The following is a 25,365-nucleotide window of genomic DNA, read 5'->3' as shown; positions in this document are numbered from 1 at the left end:
TCCACCTACTCGCTCAAATCAAGACGCATCCAGCTTCAGCAAATATTCATATACACACTCAACAACACGCATAATGGCTACCAGACCTGCAAGAGGACGAAAGCAAGCGAAAAAGGGCGTGCAGCTCACTTTGATGGTTGTTGGTAAGTGTTGCGGATAGACGTTATCGAAACTGTCGATTATGTTGCGACTTGATAGCAGCGCTTGGACCTTCACGCTGACACTGTACCAGGCGCTTCCGGAACTGGCCGAACGACTTTTGTGAACACTCTTGTGGAGTCTGTACTTCTCGAACATAGCACTGCCACTCTTCTTTCCAATCCCGAAGACCCTCATTCTGCCTTTGAGCCTGCGCTCGTCAAACAAGTCGCTGCCGAAGCCAACATTGAACAGCCTATCAGGATAAAGCCTGTTAATGTAGAGTTGGATGAAGATGGCGTGAGGATTGCACTCACTGTTGTCGACACGCCAGGATTCGGCGATGGTGTTGACAACGAGTACTGGTGAGCATTTCTTTCACTGAACTCAGCGACTGAATAGGTCGCAGCTTTCAAGAAATTTCCAACTATCTCGAACGTCAATACGACGATATTCTGGCGGAAGAGTCGAGAATCAAGCGAAACCCCCGTTTTAGGGATAACAGAGTACATGCGCTGCTCTATTTTATCCCTCCAACCGGTCATGCGTAGGTCGTTAAATGTAAAACTATCGACCTAACATAGATGACTTGACAGACTTCGAGAGATTGATATTGAGCTTATGCGTCGACTTTCTCCTCGGGTCAATGTGATTCCTGTTGTTGGCAAAGCTGATTCCCTTACTCCATCAGAGCTTAGGGCATTCAAAAAGCGTGTACGTATCTCCGTAGCCTATGCGCTGTACTGACGGAATCTAGATAATGGAAGATATCGAGTATTATGGTATTCCTGTCTACAATTTCCCATATGATGCGGAGGAAGACGATGAAGAGACGATTGCCGATAATTCGGCCCTTCGCGCCCTCCTTCCATTTGCCATTGTTGGCTCTGAAGAAGAGATTATGATTGATGGCGAACCTGTCCGTGGAAGGAGATACCCATGGGGAGTTGTCGAAGTTGATAACCCTGACCACTCCGATTTCATTCGCCTCAGAAATGCCTTGCTCGTCTCTCATTTGACCGACCTCAAAGAAATTACCCATGACTTCCTTTATGAGAACTATCGTACTGAGAAACTCTCTCGTTCTGTTGGCGGTGGTGATCCGTGCGTGTTGAGCTGTTTCCTTATATAGAATGACTAACCGTTTGGTAGCGATTCATCTATTCATCCGGAGGATATGGCTAACCAGTCCGTCCGTCTCAAAGAAGAACAACTTCGTCGCGAGGAGGAGAAACTCCGTGAGATTGAACTTAAGGTGCAGAGGGAGATTCAAATCAAGAGACAAGAATTGCTAGCCAAGGAGGATAGTCTGAAGGTGCTTGAAGCAAGGCTGGGTAAGTGTATCTACATGGTTTGTTTTCAACGAGACTGATTTGCCAATTCTCTAGCGGCTCAAAGTGGACGTGAAGGTACCCCAACCTACTAAGGCTGCTTTTTTCAAAATTTCTTACATTTTTCGACGAAATGTTCTATATTATGTCCATAACGCCCCTGGAAAAGAATGCCGGCTACTAGTGAGAATAAAAGATCGAACCTTTCTATCACAATCTTCAATTTTAATCACCTTTCGTTTTGTCAATTTCTCCACGTGTCATAAACCGCCAATCCTTTTTACCCTCTCTTCTCAATATTACCCGGGAAATAGCATTTATACCGTAACGGTGGGTTGGAGATTTGATTACCTCTCTTTATTTGATCTTGATGTTTATACCGCGGGAATGAACACTCTGTTTCTCAAATGGCACAGACTGAATTAATCTTACATCACTACAATACAACATCACGGTAAAGATGGTATAAAAGATGGTCTTAAGAATGATGCCTGCTTTTCGGACGTAGACGAAGGAGAACAGTCCGTTTCTGGAGCCCATATCATGTCTATTGACATTAGGCCCTCATCGTCATCGAGATCCTCTAAATTTTCATATTTCATTTCCTCATCTTCGCCCAAACCTCCTAGCTCATTTCTTTCCATAAAAAGGCTAGCGTATTCCATCTCCTGACTGGTATCGTCAATAAATGACTCTGAAACTGTTGTGGCTGTTGATTGTGATGCGGTCAAAGTTGGTTGTGGATACGACTTGAAAAAGAGGGGTGCATCAGAAAACGGGAATTTGTTATTTAAGGCATCATTCCAATCGACGTGCAAGATCTGTAAATTTTCAGCCCTTGTTCAGCAATGATATAACAGCAAAGAATTGATTAAGCCGAAGGGAGACGGAACTCACTTTTATTACACCATAAGCCAGTCTGCCTCCGTATCTCCTTTTTGCCATGAAATTTGAACGGCCAATATGTGCCAAGGCATCACCAACAATTCTCTGGATTTTCTTTGCTTCTTGTTGGGAGGTATATTGCGATTCAGAAGAGTTGACAGATGTTTCGACTTGATTTATATAAGCCGTTGCACGAGGAGTTGGGTTGTCGTCCAGCTCTTTTCCTTGCATTTGATTTTTCACTGATTCCTTCACCTGGTCTGTTGGCAGCTGCTCAACATAAACCTGGTCACAATTTGACAGTTCACTGTTTGAATTTCTTTGTTTGGCTCGCTTTTGACGCTTTCGAACAGACTCAGTTTTCCAATCCTTCTTCATTGGTATATTTTCAGCCCGCATGACAGAACTTGAAAGTACATCAAGCTGTAGCGTTGCAAGTTCACTCATGACCATTTGAAGCCTCTTGTTGAGAGGTGTACCGTGTGTTTTGGCGAGATGAGAGGCATGAGCGAGGGAGTTTGTTAGAGATTGGGGAATAGCAAATGTTGGAATTACCTTGGTAAATGATGATAGATTAGCCTTTTCGTCAAAGTTATTAGTGTTGGAGGTTAGAGATGTACCTTTGCAAGCTGGCCATCGAATATTAGTGGGAATCGCCTTGCAGCAAGGTTAAGTATCCGTATCTGAGTCAATACAAGGCTGTTGTGTCTACTTACCGGATGAAGTGTCCTACCAAAAGTCTATTCAAGACAGTATTCACCTGTTGGTTGAGCCAGTCAGTTTGCAGTAAAACGCCATTTTCTTGTACGGTATCGTCACTGGTATGGTTCAAAGAAATAAGGATATCGTCATCGAAACTGATCTCGTCTATCTTTTGTCCCTCAGTGTTTTGCTTTATTTGATCTGGACGATTCATATCAATCGTTTCTATTCCGTCAGTTTTGATTTTGGGCTGTGACCAATAACAATGTATATCAATTTTCTTCAGATAAGCAATTGGATGGCCTGTAGGTATTATATTTGAAGAACAAGGATTAGCTGTAGGTAAAGATGATGATGGCGTTAGAATGAGAGTTGTTGGGTCTGTCCTTGACTTTGCGACCGGCATATGGGGGGCTAGTGAGAGCACCTCGCTGTTCTACGTCCTTAATGTCAGGTTCTGCTGTCTTGAATCATTTCCCAAACTCACAGCTTCGAGTGTAGAGGCAAATTTTCGCCATACCTTCTCACTTACACCCGCCTCTTCCACCCCGCATTCTTGCAGCGACTTCTCATCTATACTTAGACTAATTTCCACCTTTCCTCCCACAGGTACAACAACCTCTACGCAGTCCTCGATATAATAGGTCAATGCTAATGGCGAAATTAGAGAAGAGGAAACGAGAAAGTGAGGAATTATACGGAGCTTGAAGGAAGGAAAAGATATATAGACAGAACTGTCTATAGATGAAAGTGTGCTGGTGAGATAGATGGGTCGTAAAGCGAGATGTTGGTTTGGGATTGCAGAGTGCATGGCTTCATTATCGAATAAACTGTGTTGTTATTCTAATGAATAAGATGTAACCTTGAAAAAAGAATAAAAAAGACAGAGACGCGACATGAGTGTTTTTTTTAATAATTTTATTTAGTATAACTGTTAATGCAGCTGTCAATACTTATCCTAATAAGAATCCATGCAATGTCAATGCTACAACGAAGAAAAAACTCAAACTAATCATTGTATTCGTTTCTCTTTTCATTACTAATGAGTTTGCCAGGCTTTCCAAATCCTTCGCATTACATACAACCCCATCCTCCGTGATCCAGAGTGAGCTCCAACTTTCTAGCTGTGATATGCGGGATGGTGTGCATCAACCATGTCCCTCTTCTAAGCTCATCCATACGTCCAACATGCATATATTGTCGATGTCCTCGCCTAGATAGGTAGAGTGTCAGCTTATAAATGCAGTAGGGGTTTCACGAATGACTCACCTCATAGAGACATCCAATTCACCATGAGTGTCGAGATAAGGCATCGGACCAAAGCTACCAGATCCAGCATAGAGATAAAGCAGAGTCCATCGTCTGATGTCTGCAAACATTCCCACAACTGCTCCACAACTGTGGTTGTTAGTATGCGACAAGGTCATTAGAAAACCTACTCTTTCATATGTAAATTACATTCACCTTGCTCTCCTTCTGAACAACAATCTCCCGCTAGACATACCATAGTTCCGCAGAACAAACAAATAGCAGGGGAGGTGGGTTTTGTTTTGCATTTTGTGCACTTTTTGTCAGCATAGTAAAGCACGAGATCCTCCCATTTGAAAGGCAACCTGAATAACTCATATGTTCCAGGGAATTCCAATACAGGCATCACCCGGCCATGCAGTGCCCATTGAGTTATCCAACGAGCAACAATCGGAGTTTCAGTAGATGAAGGGTTTCCAAGCGTTTCTGTCGGTCGTGGAACACCAAGCAAAGATAACAGACGGCTATATTCGCTCGTTTTGGATGTGAAGGAAGAGATTATGGAAGGCTTCGTGACGGGATAAGTACCGGTGGTAGCGTAGTAGATGATGGCACATCGACGCAAGAAGGGAAGAGTAAATGAGTAAAGAAGCTTAGACAGCATGTCGTCCGTGAGAAGAGCCAATACGCCGTCGGTATCTGCAAATGGTCCAGCATGACGCAAAATATTCTGCATGACTGGGCGAAAGTCTTTAAAGACTGAGAGGCCGTCTGACAACGTTAAATCCTCGGGAGGTTTTGAGCGTGCGGCGGGTTGTGCCCTGGGTCCTAAGCATCGTTTGACACATAGAGACATTGCAAGCATACACCGAGTTAGCTCGGCAAAATAAGCCATAATAATAACCGATTGTAGAAGATCCGGTGCGATGGCAGCACATTCTATGACCATACCCAGTGGTTGACGGATAAGAAGGGGTGACGGAAGTGTGCTTGATCTATACCAATCGGGTAGAAATCTTGCAAATATGCCCACCCTTAATGATGTTCGATCGAACGCCGGCCCAAAGTAGAGGTCAAGCTCTAGTTGAAGTAGCCCTATCAGCTTGCCCACAAGTACGAGAGACGTTTCATTTATTTGTTCTGCCACAGTCAAGGCATCGGAGTTGTTGGTAGATAGTCCTCGCTGAGTCACCTCGGCCATTGAAACAGTGTATGCTACCATGTCGTCAGGTAGATACATATGTGTCTTTTTCCCACGTATCCTTTGACTTTGCTCAGACAATGGTCTCACCAGGCCCCCCATTCGGTCGGCCATTCTTGAGACCACCCTCATAACTCCTCTGCGGTGATTGTGATCAAGAGAGTGAAGCGAAAAGACGCAATCAGAGAACCACGGCACCACTTCCCCTGTTTCAACATGGTGCTCCCATATCCTCTGACTGTCTGCTACTTTCAGCAAACCCTCGCTAGATACCCTTCTGATGACGACAGACAGACTTGGCACCTCATCTTCGTCTTCTCTAATCGTCACAGGAAATTTATTTTTGGTTTGAGATAGCTCAACTGGAATAAGTGCATTGCCGAGAGATTTGCATAATGGACACATGTATTCTAGTCTCACAGCATTCTCGGGATGATGTCGCTGGACTTGCTGAGTATGTCGCACCTTTGTGCCTTCAAAATGATTCGTCATGCAGCTTTCGTGCATATAGTGACCACAGGCGGACATGTGAATACCAAATTTGAGATTCCCACAAGGGTATGAGTCAGTACTGGTTGGTTCCTGTTCGTCTGGGTTGAAGCCGAATCGATGATATCTTCCAGGCCTATCTAAACTCGTAGGCACCAACAAAGACTCTTCAAACCAGTCCCGAGTGTTGACAACTTCCCTCAACTGCCGACTCGGCTGAAGCAGCGTAAGCATACCTCCTGGGTTTTTGAGAGTCACTTCTTCCTGACAGACTATACAAGACCCATAGCTTTCTTCCTCATTATTTTCTCTTTTTTCTTCAAGCATATCCTCGTCATCGTCATCTAACCCTTCCATATCCATCATGGCTGCAAAATCCTGTTGTTGTTTGGCAAATTTGGCCATGATGGCTCTTTGCCTTGCTTGGGCAGCAGCTTTAGGATCAGGGCCAGGGGGCGAGAGGGTGAGGAGAGATTCTGATTCTTTGTGGGATCGATAATCGGCGGTATAGTGGTGGGGGAGATGGGCAACAACGGTGTCTAGAATGTAATCTACCCTAGATTTGAAAGCCTTAAACGCTGAGTCAGACTGGATAACCCAAAGGTTCTGAAATGTGCTATTGGATCCTTCCAACCCTTTGAGATACACGGATTGTTGAGCAAACTCGATGGGGGCAACAGAGATGGCCATCATGGCGAGATGAAGAGTATAATCGAGGACAAAATCCCAAGTGGGAATCAACGGAGTATCGTTAAATTCTTGAGGAAAAGCCCCTTGCACCGTAGCAGACCATACTTCGGGTGACGCAATATGCATGCAATGTGCCAATGACCAGTGGATGATGTCCGCAACCACATGTGATTTCAGGAAGTCGCCCATTGTCGAGCATGGGTGATGGTTTGGCGGAAGCTCAATTGGGCGAGGAAGAATTAATGGCTCTTCTTTATTCTGAGTTTTCTTCGCTCTTACAACGAGCTTATCCATGACGGCTCTCTGGTCGTTTCTCGAGTAATATCGCCAGTAAATATCCACTTCATCAAAGAGCTCATCCTTCAAGCTGTATTGACCCGGTGTGGTTTCAGTTGGTTCTCTGAAATTGGCCACTTCTGCCAGGATAGGTGTACAGCTGATTTCTTGAGACCTCTCAGGCAACTTCTTGAATAACTCCGAATAAGTCATCGGCAACACAGCTAAATGATGTATGATGATTTTTCGAGTTAATTTTGTTCGATCCCAATCATTGACCAATGCCGAGTAAGAGGCTAGTTGTATCACCAAAAGCAAAAAATCTTCCATCAAATTTATTCGTTGTTTGGGCTCGATTTCCTCATCATACCATAAAGACGGATCGCTGACGTTCCCCATGAACCATTTTGAAAGCCCGAAGCGGTCTATCAAAGCAGTCATGAACTTGGAAGGGTCCAGGATAGAGAGACCGAATTGCAAGAGGTAAAATTCCTGATCAATGGTAGCTTCACGGACAGAGACATCACAGTAGTGATGATGCTGTAACCGAAGAGCAGAGCCGTTCTTTTTCCACATATTGGCCCTAATTTGAGCAAAAATTACATGTTCTAACTCAACTCAGTTTTGTTCAGCTTCAACTCAGAAAGACTTACTTTGCAACGGCCATTCAATAATCATTAACTTCATCCTTTCTAGGTCCTCTTCTGCCGTACCTCTAAATATGAGTTTCTCCACAATCTCCTTGAAACTGGCTCCACCAGAACCCCATGACATGGCTTTGCTCAAGTTCCTAGCCATCTCCGCAAATAATAGGTTGAGATAATGATGAAAAGAAAATGCCTCGATGGCAGAGACGTCTAATTGAAGCAGAGTGTATGATGAGCCAGGAGTTAGAACATTATTGAGAACGTGCTCGACCAGGCGCGGATATCGCTCCTTGTCAAGTGTGTTGGACATGAGAAGAATGTCGTAGAATATTCGGCTTGAAACAAAATGTAGGCTTTGCAATAAGCTTTCTGGACTTGCCACACTAAACACCTTTCCTAAATCTCGGCATATCCTAGCCAGATCACCAAGGACAATGAAAGACTTCAACCATTCCACTTCGTATTCGACATGTCCCATCCTCTCTCTGCGTTGAGGCTGGATCCCAACAAACATATTCAAAAATCCCAGAATACGCAAGAAAAATTGGTTTTGCTTGACAAGAAGCTGCTTCATTTCATCGTGTCTCAGCATAAGCCTGAGGTGTCCCAAAATTGCAAGTCCCTTTTTGCCAGCGAACGCAGGAACATCCAAGTCGAGACCTCTGGAAGTTGGATCTTTCGGGTCAAAGGGTATTGGTGGTATGATGAGTCTATCCAAACCATTGTCGTTTACTACCTGATTCGTGTACCATGCATGAGCAACTTGGATTACGTTGGAGAATAAATTAGCTTGGGCCGAGGCATGAACAGTGGCTGCGCCGTTGGTGAAGACAAGATAGGCCGAGGAGAAGAGGATATTGGCATCAAATTCGCGGTCTTGGAAAAGAAAATGCTCAGCTAGCCGAGAATAATTTAAGGCAAAACGACAGGCTACAAAGATGTCAGCAAAGAATTGTATGGTCATAGTGGAGCACTTACCAAATGCCTTTCTGACTTCAACGTCGCTGCAAAAGACGGAACTGTAAATTTGTCTCATCTGCCATTTCGTCATCTTCCATAGTCTTGAATCTAACTGCAAAAGCCAATCTATTCTTTTGATTTCTTGAAGCTGGCCACCAAGCTTTCCGCATGCTAACTCATGCAGATCGGCTGCCAAAGGCGTACCGGGTACGGCGGGAGGAAGAATTCGTTTTTCAAATAGCGCGTTTGCAATTAGCCGTTTTGACAGACGATCATCGCCGCCTATTATACAGGATCGTATATCGCATAACCATTCAATGAGAACAGTGACAATATCTTCTTTAAAGACATCAGCTGCTAGACGGAGTGATACAGGAGCATCAATCTGCTGAAGCATGTTGGCTGCATGAAAAGCAATGACTGGATTCGGTGACACAAGAATGACTTTGCGGCCCTAGGAATTTGTTATGATGAGGACTATATGGCCAAGAAACAACTAACCATATTGATGGCCTCCCTTGCCCAACTATCGGCAAGCTCCCATTTGATCCCCAGGCCATCTCTTACTTGCCTGGCAATTTCCTTCAAAACATGCCTATCGTCTTGCCATAACACTACTGCCCAAGGTCCCTTACCTCTTTTCTCTTTAGGTTCTCCTGTTGGGCTATCCGCAGTACGCATCTCCTCTTCTGTCTTGGGTAATTGTCCAAACTCAGAGAGAAGGTGAGAGTGCTCGATGGTGTGAATGATGAACTCTATACATATCGCAATAGTCTTCTGAAGAGAAATAACAAATTCGTCGGGGACATCGAACTTGGAAGGGAACAGAGGGGGGTCAGTTCCAGATGGTAACGGTTGATGATGTAAACACCCGCAGTTGGAAGCTTTCCATGCGTTGGGATCACCACAATCGCACGATGCCGAGAATGAAAATGATTGAGCAAATAGTATTTCGTGATCTACATGGTCAGATGCCTTGAAGCAGTCAACACAAAGGGAAACAGAGGGAGAAGTAGCGCATGTTTTGCAAGTATAAGTCCGGTCATGTCTCTGAAAGACCTTTCCACAAATTTGCCCCTTTCTTGATGGCCATATCGGGTCCTTTCCTTCTTTTCTTCTTTGCTCCTCAAGCATTCCTTGAACAGCAGACATGGTCCATGGCTGAGATCCCTCAGACCCTTCAACTAGCCATTCTTTGATGTTATTGTACCTAGGCAGAGGCGTTCTTTCTGGAACAAAGTATTGTGTCCACTCTGGATCTTGCCAGACTGTATACCATATCTGACAGATAATGGAAGCCTTGACGGTGTTTGACCAGCGCGACCCGTGTTGCAGGTATAATCCGTTGAGAAGCTCTGATAGAATACGATGTGGGTCTTGAGTTTCACTTCTACTTGTTCGCGCAAATGGATTGAGAGATGGGAGAGGCATTATGTGCTCTCAAGGAGCTCTTTGGATATGCCTTCGTCTGTCCTTTATTACGAATATGAGTAGGAGCACGCAGTAAGCTTTGCTTTCGTCCTGTGGCTTTTCTTTTGCTTTCGCGTTGAAGATGTAAAACAATGTCATTACAAATAACAATTAACTTAATAATAGATGGATGAAGCATGAGATTAACAATTACACGTCAGCTTGCGGAGTTGATAGCCTTCTCCGTCACGAAGAATCATTTGTTTATCCATTTCACTTTGTCTTAGATGAATAGTTAAGATGAAAAATCAAAACAACCGCTGCCAAACCAATCTGAGCCAGCTGCTCTACAATACTCCAATGGTATAGCTCTAGCCCAAAATGTCTTCTATAACTGGATCATCCTGGAGAAATGAGTACAAGAGGGTGGTTCCAACTTATAGGTTGGGCTCTTATATCGTAACTAACAGAGATACCTGGACTGACAAGTCATAAAAGACACTTACTCATGCCTCAAGCTCTAACACCAATGTATGTGCCAAAGCATGTTTGATAGTGGATTGACATTTCTCAGTAATCCCTTAAGAACTGTCGCACATTGTGATATTGATGCTGCCTATGCTCGTATGTGATGATCTGTTTTTACTTTTAGAGATTTGACTAATTTCTTGATAGAATTCGAGCAGGTCCGCCTAGGTATTGCCGAGGGCGTTCCTTTGATATGCGCGCAGTGGCAATCAATCATTGCCGTCAACTACCCTGCCAGAAAATATGGTATCAAACGGTCAGATTATATCCTCTCCTTGTCACCTCAATAAGCTCACAGGGTATCTTATTCAGGTTTACAACCATTGAAGATGCAAAAAAAATGTGTCCTCACCTTGTGGTTCAGCATGTTGCGACTTATCGGAACGGGGAGAACGAAGCTGGATATTGGGACGATGTCGATCCACGGACTCACAAAGTCAGTCTAGATGTGTATAGAAGAGAAAGTCTCAAGATTCTTGCCATCTTCAGGGAAATGATACCAAAGGGAGAGATTGGTAAGTGAAGTTCACTCTATTTTGATGTTTTAGCAACTAAGACGAGTATAGAAAAAGCCTCAATTGACGAAGCATTCTTAGATCTCACTCCAATGGTTATCGAAGAGCTCCTTGTGGCCCATCCATATCTTGCAAAAGTTCCAGATGATGCCCCAAATGGATTAGACTCCCCTCTTCCCCTTCCTCCGGCCATTGATTGGAGTCGAGCTGGAAATGTCTTTCCTGTTAATGGCAAAAACGATCTTGAAGATGGAGCCAATGATAGTGGGTCGGAAGATTACGAAAGCGAGGCCAGCGAGGATATCAGACTAGGTGCCCGACAGCCAAAGGATAGTTGGGAGGATTGGGCTTTGTGTAAAGGTGCTGAACTCATGTCGGCTGTGCGTCATGAAGTGTATAGGAAGCTGCATTATACGTGTTCCGCGGTGAGTAAGGCGCTGTTCCCTAGATTACTGATTGCTCAAACATACTATTCTAGGGTATCGCGCACAATAAGTCCATGGCCAAAGTGAGTACAGTAATACCATTTGCCTCGTATATTACTGCTAACAATGTCACAGCTGTGTTCTGCTTGGAAAAAGCCGAACAACCAGACTATCCTTCGCGCTTCTGCCGTGGCTGCGTTCTTGCAGAATCGGGACTTTACAGACGTATGTGTCTTTTAGTTTTTCGCTGTTTATTGACAGTTTTCAAAGATTCGATCCTTAGGGGGTAAATTGGGTGACGCATTAGCTGCAGAGTATGGCTCGAGATCTATAAGCGACCTTTTGTAAGTTTTCTAATGTTTTCATGTACTGTCAATTCAACAAAGGCACCATCGTGAATAGGATTGTTCCTCTCGGTAAGATGCAGCAGAAATTTGGAGAAGAGAGCTTATGGATCTACAATATCATCCGTGTGAGTAGCAAGTCATTGTATGGCCATCTTTTCATTGAAGGTTACCTCAGGGAATAGACTATACCGAGGTCAAAGAGAGAGTCTCTAATAAATCAATGCTTGCATCAAAAAACGTTAAACCTGCAGTTACGACACCCGAGCAAGGATATCACTGGTTGTCAATTTTAGCTGGAGAGTTGAATGTAAGGCTTAGAGAGTCAAGAGAAGTTGCCCCTAGTCTATGGCCTAAAACATTGGTTCTGAGTTATCGACAAGGTATTTGACAAGTTTGAAACATTGTCGCGAAGTTAACAAATTGCTTTCATCTTTAGGGATTGAGCCTTCTCGCTCGAGACAAACACCATTCCCATTCACTCGAAAGTTATCTACTGAGTATATACTGAAATTTGGGAACAAGCTGTGGGAAGAAGCCACTCAACCTATGTCGAGGAAAACGATGAAGCTCAACAATGTAAGCTCTTTCTCTATGCAAAAATTATACAGATGCTGAATGTTTGCTGTTTGTTATAGATAGCGCTCTCGTTCACAGGCCTAGAAAAGTTGGAAGAAGGTCAGCAAGGCATCGAGGGATTCTTCGTCAAACCCAAAACCGAAAATAGAACTTCCCCTTTGGCGCCGTCATCCAAGTCTGTATTAGCCAAACGGCTAATAAACCCATCCTCAGACTCTTCATCTTCCTCTATTCCTACGATTGATATTCCTTCCAAGAAGCCTCGTATTTCTGCCCCCCAAAGTTCAACATCAAAAGGTGGACTTGAAGCTTTCCTGACTAAAAACCCCCCTTCTTCCTCGTCGCGATCAGCATCCCCTTCGTTATCTTTTCTTAATCAGACCGAGATAATATCTGATAAGGGGTCTTTAAAAACCAAAGAAATTGCTTTCGATTCGGCGAAAGAGAACTCTTTCTGGATTTGTCCACAATGCAAAGAGGCCTTTACAATGCCTAAAAGTCTGAGCCCGTTTAGAGACAACGAACTCAGCATTGAAAGCATAAAGCAAGAACACGAAGATTGGCATTTTGCAGTGTCATTGCAGGATGGATGGGGCCGCCAAGATGTTAACAGGGATGAGTTCCAGCAAAATAATGCTAAGTTGCTAAAAGAGGGAAAAGAGAAAAAGCAAAAGGCAGAAGGGATCAAAGCATTCTTTACTCCAAAACCTCAATGATACGTGCGTTTTGTAGTTTTGAAGCAGAGTGTCTTTATTTTAATGAATGGAATAAATATAGGCGATGCTGATGAAAGTACAGACTCTTGGACGGGAAATTACTCAACCCTCTACATCATCTTTGGATAAGACAGCCATCGATTCGTGAGGCTTGTAGATCTACCCATGTCTACTTGAGCTAGTCGCGGCTGACTCAAGTATGTATTTGACTGGCATCCCCTTCCGCTCCTGTCTCTCATTCATCTGACACAAGAGAGTCGCTACATGGAAATTATCTTGATAACAAGTAACATTAAGGGCAGCAAGACCTATACTCTCCAACTTGATATCGTTGCTTGAGACAGATATGATAACGGAAAAAGAATTCATCCCGTGGGTTCATCAGGCTAGACTCATTCTGACTGAACATAGCCAACGACGCAACGTTTACCTCCAGTACACAACAACTATCAGTTATACGAGCCGGATATTTGGATAGGGAGAAACTGTACCACCATCAATTCTCAAGAACTTTTCTTGCATGCTCCTTGGCTTCTTTGGAAACGTTGGGATTATTCAAAGTCCTAAAAACATGAGCCCATGCTGAAATTACATGGGAGGAATTCACGCTTTATAACCACCATTGACATGATTTTCATGTTGGTCACCACTATCGGCAGGCTTCTTACTGTCAATATCGGCGATTGCTGCCTGACCGTGCTTCTCGTATTCTTGAATAACCTCGGAAGCGTGAGCCTTGGCTTCTTCAGAGACCTTCAATGTTGTCAGCATAGTCCAAGATGAGCCTTATTATACCAACCCGGGGGTTATTGAGAGTGCTGTCCAAAAGTTAGCGATATCAAAGAAATACTTTTCAACCCACGCCTTGTAGCCACCGACGACATGGTGCTGGTGCTGCTCGGAAGACATTGTTTGTTACTGGTTTATTTGTGGTTAGAGATGTGTTGCTGAAACGCATTTTCCACCACTCTTTATATACCCAGAAAATCCTCATCCAACATGATCGTTGGAATCCATTGTCATTTTGAGAATATAGCTTATGTCATCTATCCAATCCAAATCGGGTTAGCCGCTGAAACGTGTAGGGGTTTTGTAGTGCCTATGAACAATGTGGATATCAGAAATGAGAATCGTGATACGTATTCATCCCAAGAATCGACGATTGTTGAAGGACCAATCGAGCTAAACACTCCAGCAGTAGTTAGTCTCGGGGGGCTTTTACGACGAGAATATTCTACTGGAATTGGCATTCGCATTGGAATTGCGGTTTTATACGGAGTTTTGCCAAGGTTGAGCGTGAATGTGTCACCATTCTATATCTTATCTGATAAAGATTAGATGGGATTTTTGAGTAAGAGCGATAATTTGGAAATTGGGTTATTTTCCCCAAAATAATTTCTAACCTGGCATAAAAGTTAAGATGTCAATCCAAAATTAGGGTGACTTTCAAACGATTGTTTTAACATTACATCTTATCTTATCAGTTTTGGCGCTATTCGACATATCCAGGCCAGTCAAAAAAGATGTCTCGGGCTGCAACGCCTACATACCAAGTACGCCGTCCTGGAAATGCCTCTACCAACTCTGCAGGACCATCCACTCGGGCTGGTACACCAATCAGACCGGCTGTCATCTCGCTGGATGAATGGGAAAAAAAAGCTCGGTTGGGCAAAGAGCAGCTGGAGAGTATAGTCATGGTAAAGGAGAGGTTTGGAGAGAGGTCATTGCCGGAAAAATTTACGAATCAACCGTCTCGACCTTCGACGCCAAAGGGGAAGAGTCTTTCTACGCACCTTGGCTCATCAACTCTCTCACATCCGCCTTCAGTCCCTGGGACGCCTGTACAGAAAGATCCAGGTGGTTTGGGGAGTATACCGTCCCATCTTGCAAGTCATCTACCTGATCCTCTTCACCCAGCCTCCATTGCGACGCCTCAGCAGTTTCTTGACCATTTCACTGCACTGACACTCTCCACAGAACATGAACAGGATAGTTTTTACAGGGATCATTTATCAGAAATCAATGGATTGCGAGAAAAGTGCGAGAGTTTGATAGGGCTCTTGAAGGGAAGTGAGGAGGAGGTAAAGGAGATGGGCAAGTGTCTGTCATATGTCGAGGAAAGTAGCGAGAGCTTGAGAGGAGCTTGCGAAGATCTTTTAGAAGAGCAGGTATGTCTGAATAGCTCTAGATTGCGTATAATAGGGATAGCTTAACAAATCACAGAATTACCTATTGACGCACACGTCCCAAATTGCACATCGTCTGACCTTTTTTACTTTTTTGGAAACCGCCACTAGGATACTCAACAATCCAGGTAACAATCTCGTGTTGGACCCGGATTTTCTTCCAATGGTCAAGAGGCTAGAGGAGTGTATTGGCTATCTGGAAGATCATGTATGTTTGGCTAGATCGTGTTAGTAAATGCTCATCGATTTTATAGCGAGACTTTCGAGACGCAGAGCTGTATTTAATTAGATATCAGCAGTGCTTAACTCGCAGTATGACACTGATCAAACTTCACTTTGTGGGAGCAATGAAGAATGTCGGGCAAGAGATCAAGAAGCGTATGACTGATCAGGCAAGCGGTCTCTTCATCATCGTTTGCAGTCTCCTGACATCTCATAGCCATTGTCGGAAACTGCTACCCAGGCACTTGTTTATACTAAATTCATTTCGCTCTCCACAACACTTCGCCCTCTTCTAGCAGAGCTTGAACAGCGGGTATTGTCAAACCCCGACGAATTAGGGTCTTTGTTGATTGGTTGTCACAGCGTTTACGTTGACACAAGACAGGGTTTAGTAGGTAATAGAGTCAATGAGGAGATCATCAGAATGGATCCGACAGGCAGTGCTTTGATCGAATTTGTAAGGAAATATAAAAGAAGACTTTTATGCTGCTGACGGCGAAACAGACACGATTTGGATGTAGCTATTTGAAACAAACATGTCTGGATGAGTTCAATCTATTCAAACACTTTTTTCTCTCTGGTGAACGAACACTGTAGTAGGTATTGTCTAGCAGTTTTTCTCAATTTGCTTAACTGGTTGGCAAGTGGATTCCTGGAAGGCCTTTGCGACTATCTTTATGATCATCTTCGCCCCCGAATTCTTCATGAGCCCTCGTTGCAAATACTGTGCGGGGTATGCACTGTCCTTCAAGCTCTCATGGTTCAAGACATCTCTGATGACGATGATAACGATACGCTCCATACACCTTCTGAGCCGGCTTCGCCCTTCGATCCTATGGCTGACGACTATTTTTTATCAAAGCCGAAATTATATAGATCAGGATCTTCCAAGAGTATATCATATCCCAACAGTATGCGTCAAGTATCAAACTTTGGGCCCTCACGCTCCATGAACGATTCAATGTCTGTATCTCCTGGCACAGTTACATTGCCGGCAACAAAGACGAAGAAGAGAAAGCCACTGTCAAGGTTACACCTCGAGGTATTACTGAAGATGGTATTACAAGATGCTCAGACTAGGTTAGTCTTTAGGGCGCAAGCGCTTCTGAGTGCAGAGGTTGAGTACTATGTGCCAAAAGAGGGCGATGTGAACTATCCCGAGAAATTGAAACAAGGCAGGTTGCTCGGTAGCTTGACTTTCTATCAGTGGTTAACTGTTAAACAGGGCTTTCTGGAGACAGACTTATTCCACTTCAAGCGATCGTATCGCTCAATGGGGAAGATGATGATGAGTCTACTGTGCTTGAATTACCTCCACCAGAAATGCAGGAGAGTTGGTATCCTTCGTTGCGGATTGCCCTTTGGATTATTTCGTGTCTGCGTACTTATGTTGATGTGAGTGTTCTGTTGTTCGCAGCTCTTGATCCTAAGACCCCATGATAGGCTGCTGTCTTTGATGATCTCGCCCAGGACGCTGTTACCATGTGTCGGCGCTCTCTTTCTTCTGCCTCGGATCTGATCTTAGCTCAGAAGGGTAAGAATAAGAGTGTGGATTCTAAGCTATTCTTAGTCAGGCATCTCTTAATTCTGAAGGAGATGACAGCAGGCTTAGAATTAGGCAAGGCTAAAAGGAAAGACTGGAGTGGAATCGGAGGTACGTATGTCTTTATAATTATCAGGTCAGGTTTTAATGCTTTGTAGACTTTTTGAGATCGCTCTTGGATAATGCCTCTTCCTTCTTGAGATACCAACGCGGTTCTGCCACCAGACCCGACTTTGCTGCCGATGCACGCACAGATATCGACCGTGCCCTCAAAGCAGCTTGCGAGGATCTCATATCCATAGTGACCGCCAGCGCCACCTCTTCTCTTCGTCAGTTCCTTGATCAATGTACAGTCTACATTACAAAATCCTCGTCAGGTGCGTCAAAATCGGACCTCTCCTCGGAATACTTTGCAACGTCAGATAAAGTAAAACAAGTGCATGGAGAATTCAAACAGCTCAGCCAGGAAGAGCTTGCAATTTGGAAGAAGGAGCTTCGTTTATATCTACTGGATGAGGAGACTGTTGGGATCCTTGTTCCGCCTGCTTTGGTGAGTCTGGCATTCCTCTCAGAAAGCCCTCTCTGACTTGAAATACAGAACTCAATCGTGGATGTTTACAGGAAATTCCATGATATGATACGAGCAGAATATGACTTCTCAACTGCTGCTGGGATAATGACGCCGTCAGGAGTAATGCATATGCTGCAAAAAGTAGAATAAATCATTCTACTCTTCTAGGTAGTGATGGATTTTACGTAATATGACGATTCTAATGTCAAGCTCTATAATTCTACTCTTTTGACAATTTAAAGTGAACAGGAATTTCTATTTCAACCTTTTTTAATTTACAAAAACTCAAGTGAGATGCCTCCTCTCCTCAAGAGGACTGCGAAAGCGTCTCTTCCGACTCTCATCTCGCTCTCAAAACTTATCCATCTCATCCCAAGATTTAACCAACAATGGTCACTAGAGGCAGCATCGGCTACTGGACCCATCGAACCTGAAGATCCTCCAGATAGTCCCATGTTTTGGTGGAAGCTCGGATTGAGTATTGTACTCGTCCTTGCAGGTGGCGTTTTCGCGGGGTAAGGCTGATATGTCTGACAAGTACTGAAAACAAGTGATACATCATGCTAACACCAAAACAGTCTGACCTTGGCGCTGATGGGCTCAGATGATCTCAACCTCCGTGTTCTCTCTACATCTTCTCCCGATCTTCGAGAAAGGAAATCAGCGAATAAAGTCCTCAGGCTGCTTGCCAAGGGAAGACATTGGGTATTGGTTGTCCTATTGTTGGGAAATGTGGTAGGTATAGTAAACCCACTAACCGTAATACTTAACTGAGGCAATATTTGCTATCTCGATCAGATTGTTAACGAATCTTTGCCGATTTTCCTTGATGATGTACTTGGCGGCGGGCTTTATGCTGTTATTGTGTCGACGACTATGATTGTCATCTTTGGTGAAATCATTCCTCAGGCTGTAAGAGTTTTGATCGAAAATTATGCCATCACTCACACCAAACAGATTTGCGTAAGGTATGGTCTCGCTATTGGAGGTGCTTGTGCTCCTCTTGTTTGGGCATTCATGATCCTTTTTTCCCCAATCGCATGGCCTATTGCTAAGTTGCTTGACTACATCTTGGGCAAAGATGAAGGCCATACATATAAAAAGGCTGAACTCAAGAGCTTCCTTCAATTCCATCGCGAGGGAGAGGAACCCCTTAGGGACGATGAAATTGCCATTCTGAATGGCGTGTTGTCATTAAATGACAAACACGCAAAAGAGATTATGACTCCTATCAAGGACTGTTTGATCCTTTCCGCTGACAGGATTCTGGATCACGCAACTATTGATCAAATTCTTCTCTCTGGTTTTTCGCGTATTCCTGTGTATGAAGCTGGACAAAGCGACAACTTCGTGGGAATGCTTTTGGTCAAGAAAGTAAGTCGTCTTTTAGCCATACAAGCGAGAGCACTGAGAAGAAGAATAGCTTATTTCTTACAATCCTGACGACGCATGGCCAGTGTCGAAATTCTCTCTTTTGCCCCTTCCAGAGGCCAAGCCAAACATCAATTGCTTTCAGGTTTTAGACTATTTCCAAACAGGCCGTGCACACTTATTGCTCATTAGCGAAACCCCTGGGCAAAGAGGTGGTGCATTGGGCATAGTTAGCTGTAAGGGTAGACTGTCTGTTACGAAAAGAGCAGCTGACTCGTAATTTAGTGGAAGATTTGATTGAAGAGTAAGTCATGAAGCTTAGCCATTGCTATGCGCTTATGGTGTGCCATATCAACAACAGAATCATCGGAGAGGAAATTGTGAGCTAGAATAGATCATGATGTGGAAGTTGCGCTGATAGTCATACAGGTCGATGAAACGGATATATTTGAAGACAATCATTCGAAAAAAGCGGTCAAAAGGTCTGGTCCAGCTGCTGTCATGCGTGCGTTTGGGAATGTAGTCTGGTGGTTCAGAACTCATTGTTGATCATCTCCTTAGGCGGTATTATTGAGCGACGACGTGTGTTGAATGCTTTTTCACGACAGCCCTCACGTTCAGATACCCCAACACCAGTCGGACCTACCAATCCTTCTCTCTCTTCTGCTACTGACGGCATTCTCGTACAAATAAATGATGGAAATGTCGTAGCTGAACCTGTAGGTTTATCTGAAAACGGCCGAACAACCCCAGTCAATTCAACACAAAAGTCAGTCCTCAGTACAAGAAAGGCATATAGCGGTATAACAGCTTCTATCAAGGAGAGAACAGATCTGGAAGAGGTATCCGATAAGACCGTAACAAATAAGGATCATTCCTCTCGGAATGATTTGGACGAGGTTGGAACAAGTGCCACAGATCAAAGTTAGTTGACACATTAAACGCTATTTTAAAAGCATGCATGACTGTTGTATGTCTATCTCTGACATATGGTTTTGTAGACTTGCACAGGATAAATGGTTGTGGTAAACCAGAGGAATTAGTAGAAGCTTTTCCAGCACACACAGATTTTGAAAAAGCTTGCAGGGCTATGATTGCGAAATATGAAGACATCAATATCGAAACAATAGGTCCTAGCTTGACAAATAGGGGCTGGCAGTGGAAGGAACACAAGGTAGGTCAGCTTTCATTCGACAAAACAGTAGTTGATTGAAGCCATCATGCAAGTTTGTTCCACATCAGGGATACCTCTATCGACGTATAACACGTCATGTCTCACCTTTACTTGCATCCCAACTTCTTGAAACCGGGGAGCTTTCCACTTCTGCGGTGGCCGAGAGTGAAGAAGAAGGTCTAGAAGAAGACGATGATTCCGCACTTTTGTCTTATGGCAAGAGGGATCAGGAGCAGAAAAAATTAAGAGTGGAAGTTGAGCAACATATTGTATTCTCACAGACTTATCGGGTGCCCATGTTTTGTTTCCGGGCTTGGGATGAAAGTGAGTCTGGTATGTTTGATGAGAGGAATCTGCTCGCTGATCGCACGAAGCCGGAGCACCTGTTTCTGTTACTGTTTTGTTGAAATTGAGAATTTTGCATCCTGATATGCCTACTCAGCCATTAAGATTCGGCGAATACGGTGAAACTCTCGACACACTGATGCTTCCTCCAGAGCAAATACCATGTACGGAAGAAAGTGAAAACGAAACTTCATGCTTTCCTCTGGTGCAATCTGCGGAGCATCCCACTACTGGAGATCTGGTATTGACCATACATCCTTGTAAAATTAGTGGGGCAGTTGAGGAGGTGCTGAGATCAGAGGGTTTAGAGAAGGATGATCAGAAAGGCCTAAGGTGGTTAGAGGTTTGGATGATGATGAGTGGAAGGGTTGCAGATTTGACGTATCCTTGAAAATTACATTAGACAGAGTAATTTGTGATATAAGAAAAACTGTGGGTATAAAAGTAGTGAAGCACGCAAAAGACAACTCTTCTATTTTGTTCACTTCAAATTATCTTGAGCAATTAAAGTCTGTTGAGAAACAATAGTCAGACATGAACACCCAAGGACTTTCAATGAAAAGTACTTGCCCTAACCCTCGCATGATAGCATACCCTACAGTCACAATAACAAGCATCGCCAAAATAGAAGCCACCACACCATTCTTCAAGAAATCGGAGGCACCTAAGTATCGATGTCCTATCTTATTTTCTTGGGCAATTCTAGATCACATCAATACAACACACCTGCCTCATCAGTGGCACAACTCACGCTGTCATATTTGGGAATCCAGAGACCGGAAGACCCATACCAGCTGAGCAGATGAGGGCAGTTGCCATAATTAGTAATCGAGGGTGAGGTTCATCCAAGGATCCTCCGATGCGTGTGGCAATAGGAACTAAAAGCACTGCTGCGATTGTGTGAGAAATGCTGAACGGGCAATGAATTAACCTAATCGTATTTATCAATGGTGTGAAGTACGTACAAAGTTGCAACCAATAAAGCCAAAACTGAGAATACAATCAAGATTGAGTACAAACCCATTCCCTCGACTAAATGGCTTAATAAGTCATCGAGCATGTCGAGCAAGCCTGAAGAGAGGGTGGCTTTGCCAAGAGCGATACCTCCCATAGCCAAGAATACGATAGACCAATGGAAGGAATGAAAATCTTCCTGTTGATATCGAATGCTATCATCAGAAAATGGATAAGTACAAACATGAGGAACGTACCTTGGACAATATGCCAGTTCCAAAAAACGCTAAAAGGGGCAAAATCGCAATGACACCCATATCACCTACCCAATCTTCCGTGCTTTTTTCCATACACCACATCATAATGGTCAATCCACTCACACCCAGCACCCAGTAATGTGTCCTTGTCAAAGAATCCGTGTTTTTCCTTATTTTTGGTATTTCAAGGTCAGGCTCCCAATGATAATTGATATGCAAGAATGCCCAGATTAAGATTACAGAGAGAGAAGAGACTGGAATGGATATGGCGAACCACTGGAGCCAGGAAAGTGGAGAATCCATTAAATCAAGAGAGATGAGATTCTGAGGCGAGGAAATAGGCGAGGCTTGACCGCCAATATTAGCAGCAAGCGCTATAGCAATCTGCCACTTTTAATTCGGACAGAGGAGTGAGCAATGTGAAACACTCACAACCAGGCACTTTGAAAAATTGGATTTTGGATGTAATTCTTCGGTAATAGGTTTGATTAAAGCATAACACAATGTAGGAGCTGCCACGTTACTAATCCACATACTGGCAAACGTCGCTACGGTCATGAGTACCAACAGAACAACGCTTGGCTTAGAACCAGCAGCATTGAGTATGCGAGTAGCAGTCATAACGTCTAACCGAGTTTTGGAGAGAACAGCGGCGATTGTAAAGCCGCCAATAAGCAACATAATGGTGGGAGAAAACATTTGAGAGAAGATGTACTTGGCCGCATCGGCAGCGCTCAGTCTTTGGTCTTTGTCATCGGAAGAACGAAGCACGCGGAGAATCACTGTCAGGAACGGAACGGTTAATGAAGTGACAAAAAGTGGAATTGCCTATAATCTCATAAGCTTTTCTAAACAAGGACCTCAGATTAACCCACTTCAGTAGCCCAAAGTATGATACAAAATGACAGCATGGCTAGACAATTACTTTCCTCTATTCTATCGAATGGTTGTAATTGGACAATGACCACAAGCATGATTGTAGCAATGATGACAATTGCTCCCTTCATTGCAAACCAAGATGGTAAAGCGAATTTACCCCATGGAGTTTCAAAAATCTTGTCTGTGGAGTTCAATGAAGGTATTTGATCAGGTGTTACGCTCCTGAAAATCCCTTCTGTGCGATTATGACCAGAGACCATTTGTGACCAAACAGTCTCGCGATCAATCACGACCTTTTCTCGAAGCTGAGAGCGAAGTTGTTCCTTAGCAAGCTCATTATCTCCACTAGCCACAACTCGACGATATAGGAAAAGGATATGGGCGAGGAGATACTCAAGCTCCTTCTTACAGGCTTCAGTCCAAGGTTCGCTTTTGAGTACAGATTCAGATATATATTGTTTCTTCAGCTACTTTCAAGTCAGCAGCATATCGCTGTGTATTAGAATATGTATCACCTTTAAACCTGTGTTCTTGTCATATTTTTTCAAGATCTTTTCGAATGCAGTCAAATTGAGGTCGACGTACTGCTTTAGCACATACGATTCAAGCCAGACAGCGCTTATCCTTTTCTTGAAACCAATTCTCATTACCGTCGCATAATCATTATTTCCTGTCCAGATAAACACTGGCTGGTTGACTCCAGGTTCTGCTAAGGTATTTATGCCTTGCTCAACATCATTTTCAGGTATAAGAGCCCATCCTGGAATCATTGCAGGATCCATCTGTACAAGACCAAGAGAATGGAATCTACGACGAGACCAGCTCAGTTCACCTTCATGAGAAGACAGAGACGATGCTGAAACTCGGCGCTCACGCACTGCAGGCATGGCAAGATCGTCCACAGATGATTCCATGTCAGATATGTTTCGATTATGTTTCGGAGGGGGTACTCGTCCTGGGACTGCTGAAACAGGACTTGTGTCATCAAAGTAAGAACTTGTCATTGAGTCCGACATTCTTGTTCGAGTTGCACTAGGACTCCGGGGATGAGATCGCTGGGTGGGAGCAATGGAGGCTTCAAGAATATCGGGATCGCGAGGACTCTTCAGCGCGCTTTTTCTTCTGCCAAAAAGAAATGGGGAACCGAAACGATTGACAAAAGAAGGTCTCCAGTGGTTGGCGGATGTTGGCGATTGTGAATGTGTCCGAGCCATCAAGCCGTCCGTCTCTCTGGATTCTGTACCCTGGCCGTCCTCGCCTTCTTCAACCTCATCCACCTCTTTTATAGTATCATCTTGTCTCAGATCCCTCTCCTCCAGGGCAGCAATCTCCTCTTCCAGCATTTCATAAGAACTTTGAAGCTCCTTGAACTTTGATCTGTAAAAGCCGGTCACTTTTTGGCGTTCCTTGTCGAGTGCTTGGCAGAATTCATCAGGGGAGGCAACTTTCTGCGTCTGATGTCTCAGAGGGAGTATGGCATTAGATTCACTCTCCTGGCGGATAGCTCTGTAATTTGTATCCAGAGGTGTGGAAGGAAAGAGCTTCTTGAGAGCATCGTAGCTGGTTTTTGAATGAGCAACCAACCGGCATGAGCCGCCATACTCACTCCACATAATAGTTCCACCATTCTATATTGCTATTGAGCTCAAGAAGGGTACTAAATCCCGAGTCAGCATCATAAGCACATCCCAGTGTCTCATGCATACCCAAACTTCATCTTGTCACCGTTTCGAGGAGCACGTCTGGCCTCTTTCCACGTCCAAAGTTCTTGGTCGATATCCTTCTCTAGCTGTACAGACGAATGATTGAGTAACGGTAAAAGCTGAATGCCTTCGCTCTTTCTTGCCTCCCTACTGTAGCATGATAGCCTTTGGGCGAGCTCGATAAAAGTGTTTACAAAAGAAAGAACACACTGAGAGTATGTCACGGTTGTAAACGATTATACCCACAACGCCGAGGATGGGTAACCCGCCTCAGAAGTGTTGTGCTTAGGGGTATTGTGAAGTAAGATGGTCAAGATGCTTGACGAATGAATTAAAAGTTGTAACTGAAAGGACTTTGAAAAAGATTAAAATGTAATAATAATAATAGTCAAGTAAATTAATTAAGAAGGTGTGTTGGCTTTTGTGCTTTGTGGCGGGAAGTTTATCATATGCTATTACATTATTTTCATCACTTTTTCTAAACAACCTGAAATGAGAATCTCTCTCTCTGTGGCTCCTAACCAAATCCGCAAGCATCTCATCTCTTGGCCTGTATGCAATGCCCAACACCCTCTCAGCGATGGACCTATCTATACAGTAGCTCTCGTCAACAAGTTTCTTTTTATGAGCTGGGTCTTTGTTCCCTTTTTTACGTCTTGACGACCCGGACAAGTTTTGGCAATAGCTTGCAAAAGGAGAAGATTAACAACGATATTTGTGTCTCTGCTTCAATATCCAACTTGCCATACAGAAATCATTGCCATTGGGGACTGCTGCCTGTGAGAACCACTGTCAGTGACGGCTCAAACATGGCCAAGCACACCTCCACTCGCAAGTTGAATTGCAGTGACAGCTGTCAAGCTCTTGGGATAATTAAACATACTGTGGCTTGGTAGAAACAAGTCAAGACGTCGAGTGAGTATGGCAAGCCTTGAATGGAGATAAGTTTTGTCCGTTAAAGGTCTACTGGATCCTCTTACAAGCAAATTTATCTTGATCATGGTTATATGTGCTCCAAAATCTATTAATCGTGTTAAGGCATCTATCCTATTCTGTCTCATCTGCGACCTTTTCCT

General features: G+C 43.9%; 7 protein-coding genes across 7 annotated transcripts; 4 read left to right on the top strand and 3 right to left on the bottom strand.

Annotated features, from left to right (window-relative positions):
• Positions 1–73: 73 nt before the first annotated feature.
• Positions 74–1,564, top strand: L203_101065 (uncharacterized protein; the record flags this gene model as incomplete). Its single annotated transcript, XM_066210515.1, has 7 exons — positions 74–143; positions 233–503; positions 548–685; positions 735–852; positions 896–1,242; positions 1,291–1,472; positions 1,527–1,564. The coding sequence occupies 7 exons, from the start codon at positions 74–76 to the stop codon at positions 1,562–1,564; spliced, it is 1,164 nt and encodes a 387-aa protein (XP_066066612.1).
• Positions 1,565–1,918: 354 nt separating this feature from the next.
• On the bottom strand, positions 1,919–9,998 carry L203_101064 (uncharacterized protein; the record flags this gene model as incomplete). The annotated part of the gene is made up of 11 exons (XM_066210514.1): positions 1,919–2,290; positions 2,367–2,909; positions 2,975–3,011; positions 3,071–3,492; positions 3,544–3,707; positions 4,139–4,269; positions 4,326–4,454; positions 4,622–7,568; positions 7,614–8,537; positions 8,586–9,021; positions 9,069–9,998. 11 exons carry the CDS (start codon positions 9,996–9,998, stop codon positions 1,919–1,921), a joined length of 7,035 nt encoding a protein of 2,344 aa, XP_066066611.1.
• Positions 9,999–10,485: 487 nt separating this feature from the next.
• Positions 10,486–13,084, top strand: L203_101063 (uncharacterized protein; the record flags this gene model as incomplete). Its single annotated transcript, XM_066210513.1, has 12 exons — positions 10,486–10,508; positions 10,552–10,601; positions 10,653–10,761; positions 10,818–11,020; positions 11,072–11,445; positions 11,499–11,528; positions 11,581–11,670; positions 11,716–11,789; positions 11,848–11,917; positions 11,968–12,172; positions 12,229–12,368; positions 12,428–13,084. 12 exons carry the CDS (start codon positions 10,486–10,488, stop codon positions 13,082–13,084), a joined length of 2,025 nt encoding a protein of 674 aa, XP_066066610.1.
• Positions 13,085–13,580: 496 nt separating this feature from the next.
• On the bottom strand, positions 13,581–13,993 carry L203_101062 (uncharacterized protein; the record flags this gene model as incomplete). The annotated part of the gene is made up of 4 exons (XM_066210512.1): positions 13,581–13,647; positions 13,692–13,837; positions 13,884–13,902; positions 13,947–13,993. 4 exons carry the CDS (start codon positions 13,991–13,993, stop codon positions 13,581–13,583), a joined length of 279 nt encoding a protein of 92 aa, XP_066066609.1.
• A 614-nt stretch (positions 13,994–14,607) lies between these two features.
• On the top strand, positions 14,608–17,756 carry L203_101061 (uncharacterized protein; the record flags this gene model as incomplete). The annotated part of the gene is made up of 10 exons (XM_066210511.1): positions 14,608–15,252; positions 15,308–15,478; positions 15,525–15,662; positions 15,710–15,949; positions 15,997–16,088; positions 16,138–16,667; positions 16,718–16,887; positions 16,936–17,146; positions 17,194–17,585; positions 17,634–17,756. 10 exons carry the CDS (start codon positions 14,608–14,610, stop codon positions 17,754–17,756), a joined length of 2,712 nt encoding a protein of 903 aa, XP_066066608.1.
• Positions 17,757–17,900: 144 nt separating this feature from the next.
• L203_101060 (uncharacterized protein) lies at positions 17,901–20,887 on the top strand (the record flags this gene model as incomplete). Its single annotated transcript, XM_066210510.1, has 12 exons — positions 17,901–18,121; positions 18,185–18,341; positions 18,405–18,518; positions 18,564–18,980; positions 19,030–19,213; positions 19,263–19,281; positions 19,339–19,357; positions 19,407–19,482; positions 19,539–19,901; positions 19,979–20,151; positions 20,205–20,475; positions 20,526–20,887. 12 exons carry the CDS (start codon positions 17,901–17,903, stop codon positions 20,885–20,887), a joined length of 2,376 nt encoding a protein of 791 aa, XP_066066607.1.
• Positions 20,888–20,977: 90 nt separating this feature from the next.
• L203_101059 (uncharacterized protein) lies at positions 20,978–24,303 on the bottom strand (the record flags this gene model as incomplete). The annotated part of the gene is made up of 10 exons (XM_066210509.1): positions 20,978–21,007; positions 21,063–21,198; positions 21,248–21,406; positions 21,462–21,649; positions 21,708–22,091; positions 22,140–22,535; positions 22,583–23,053; positions 23,102–24,146; positions 24,193–24,243; positions 24,293–24,303. The coding sequence occupies 10 exons, from the start codon at positions 24,301–24,303 to the stop codon at positions 20,978–20,980; spliced, it is 2,871 nt and encodes a 956-aa protein (XP_066066606.1).
• Positions 24,304–25,365: the final 1,062 nt, after the last annotated feature.

This window comes from Cryptococcus depauperatus, chromosome 1 (assembly GCF_001720195.1).
Source record: "Cryptococcus depauperatus CBS 7841 chromosome 1, complete sequence".
NCBI lineage: Eukaryota > Fungi > Basidiomycota > Tremellomycetes > Tremellales > Cryptococcaceae > Cryptococcus > Cryptococcus depauperatus.
This window is presented reverse-complemented; position numbering and strand designations above follow the sequence as displayed.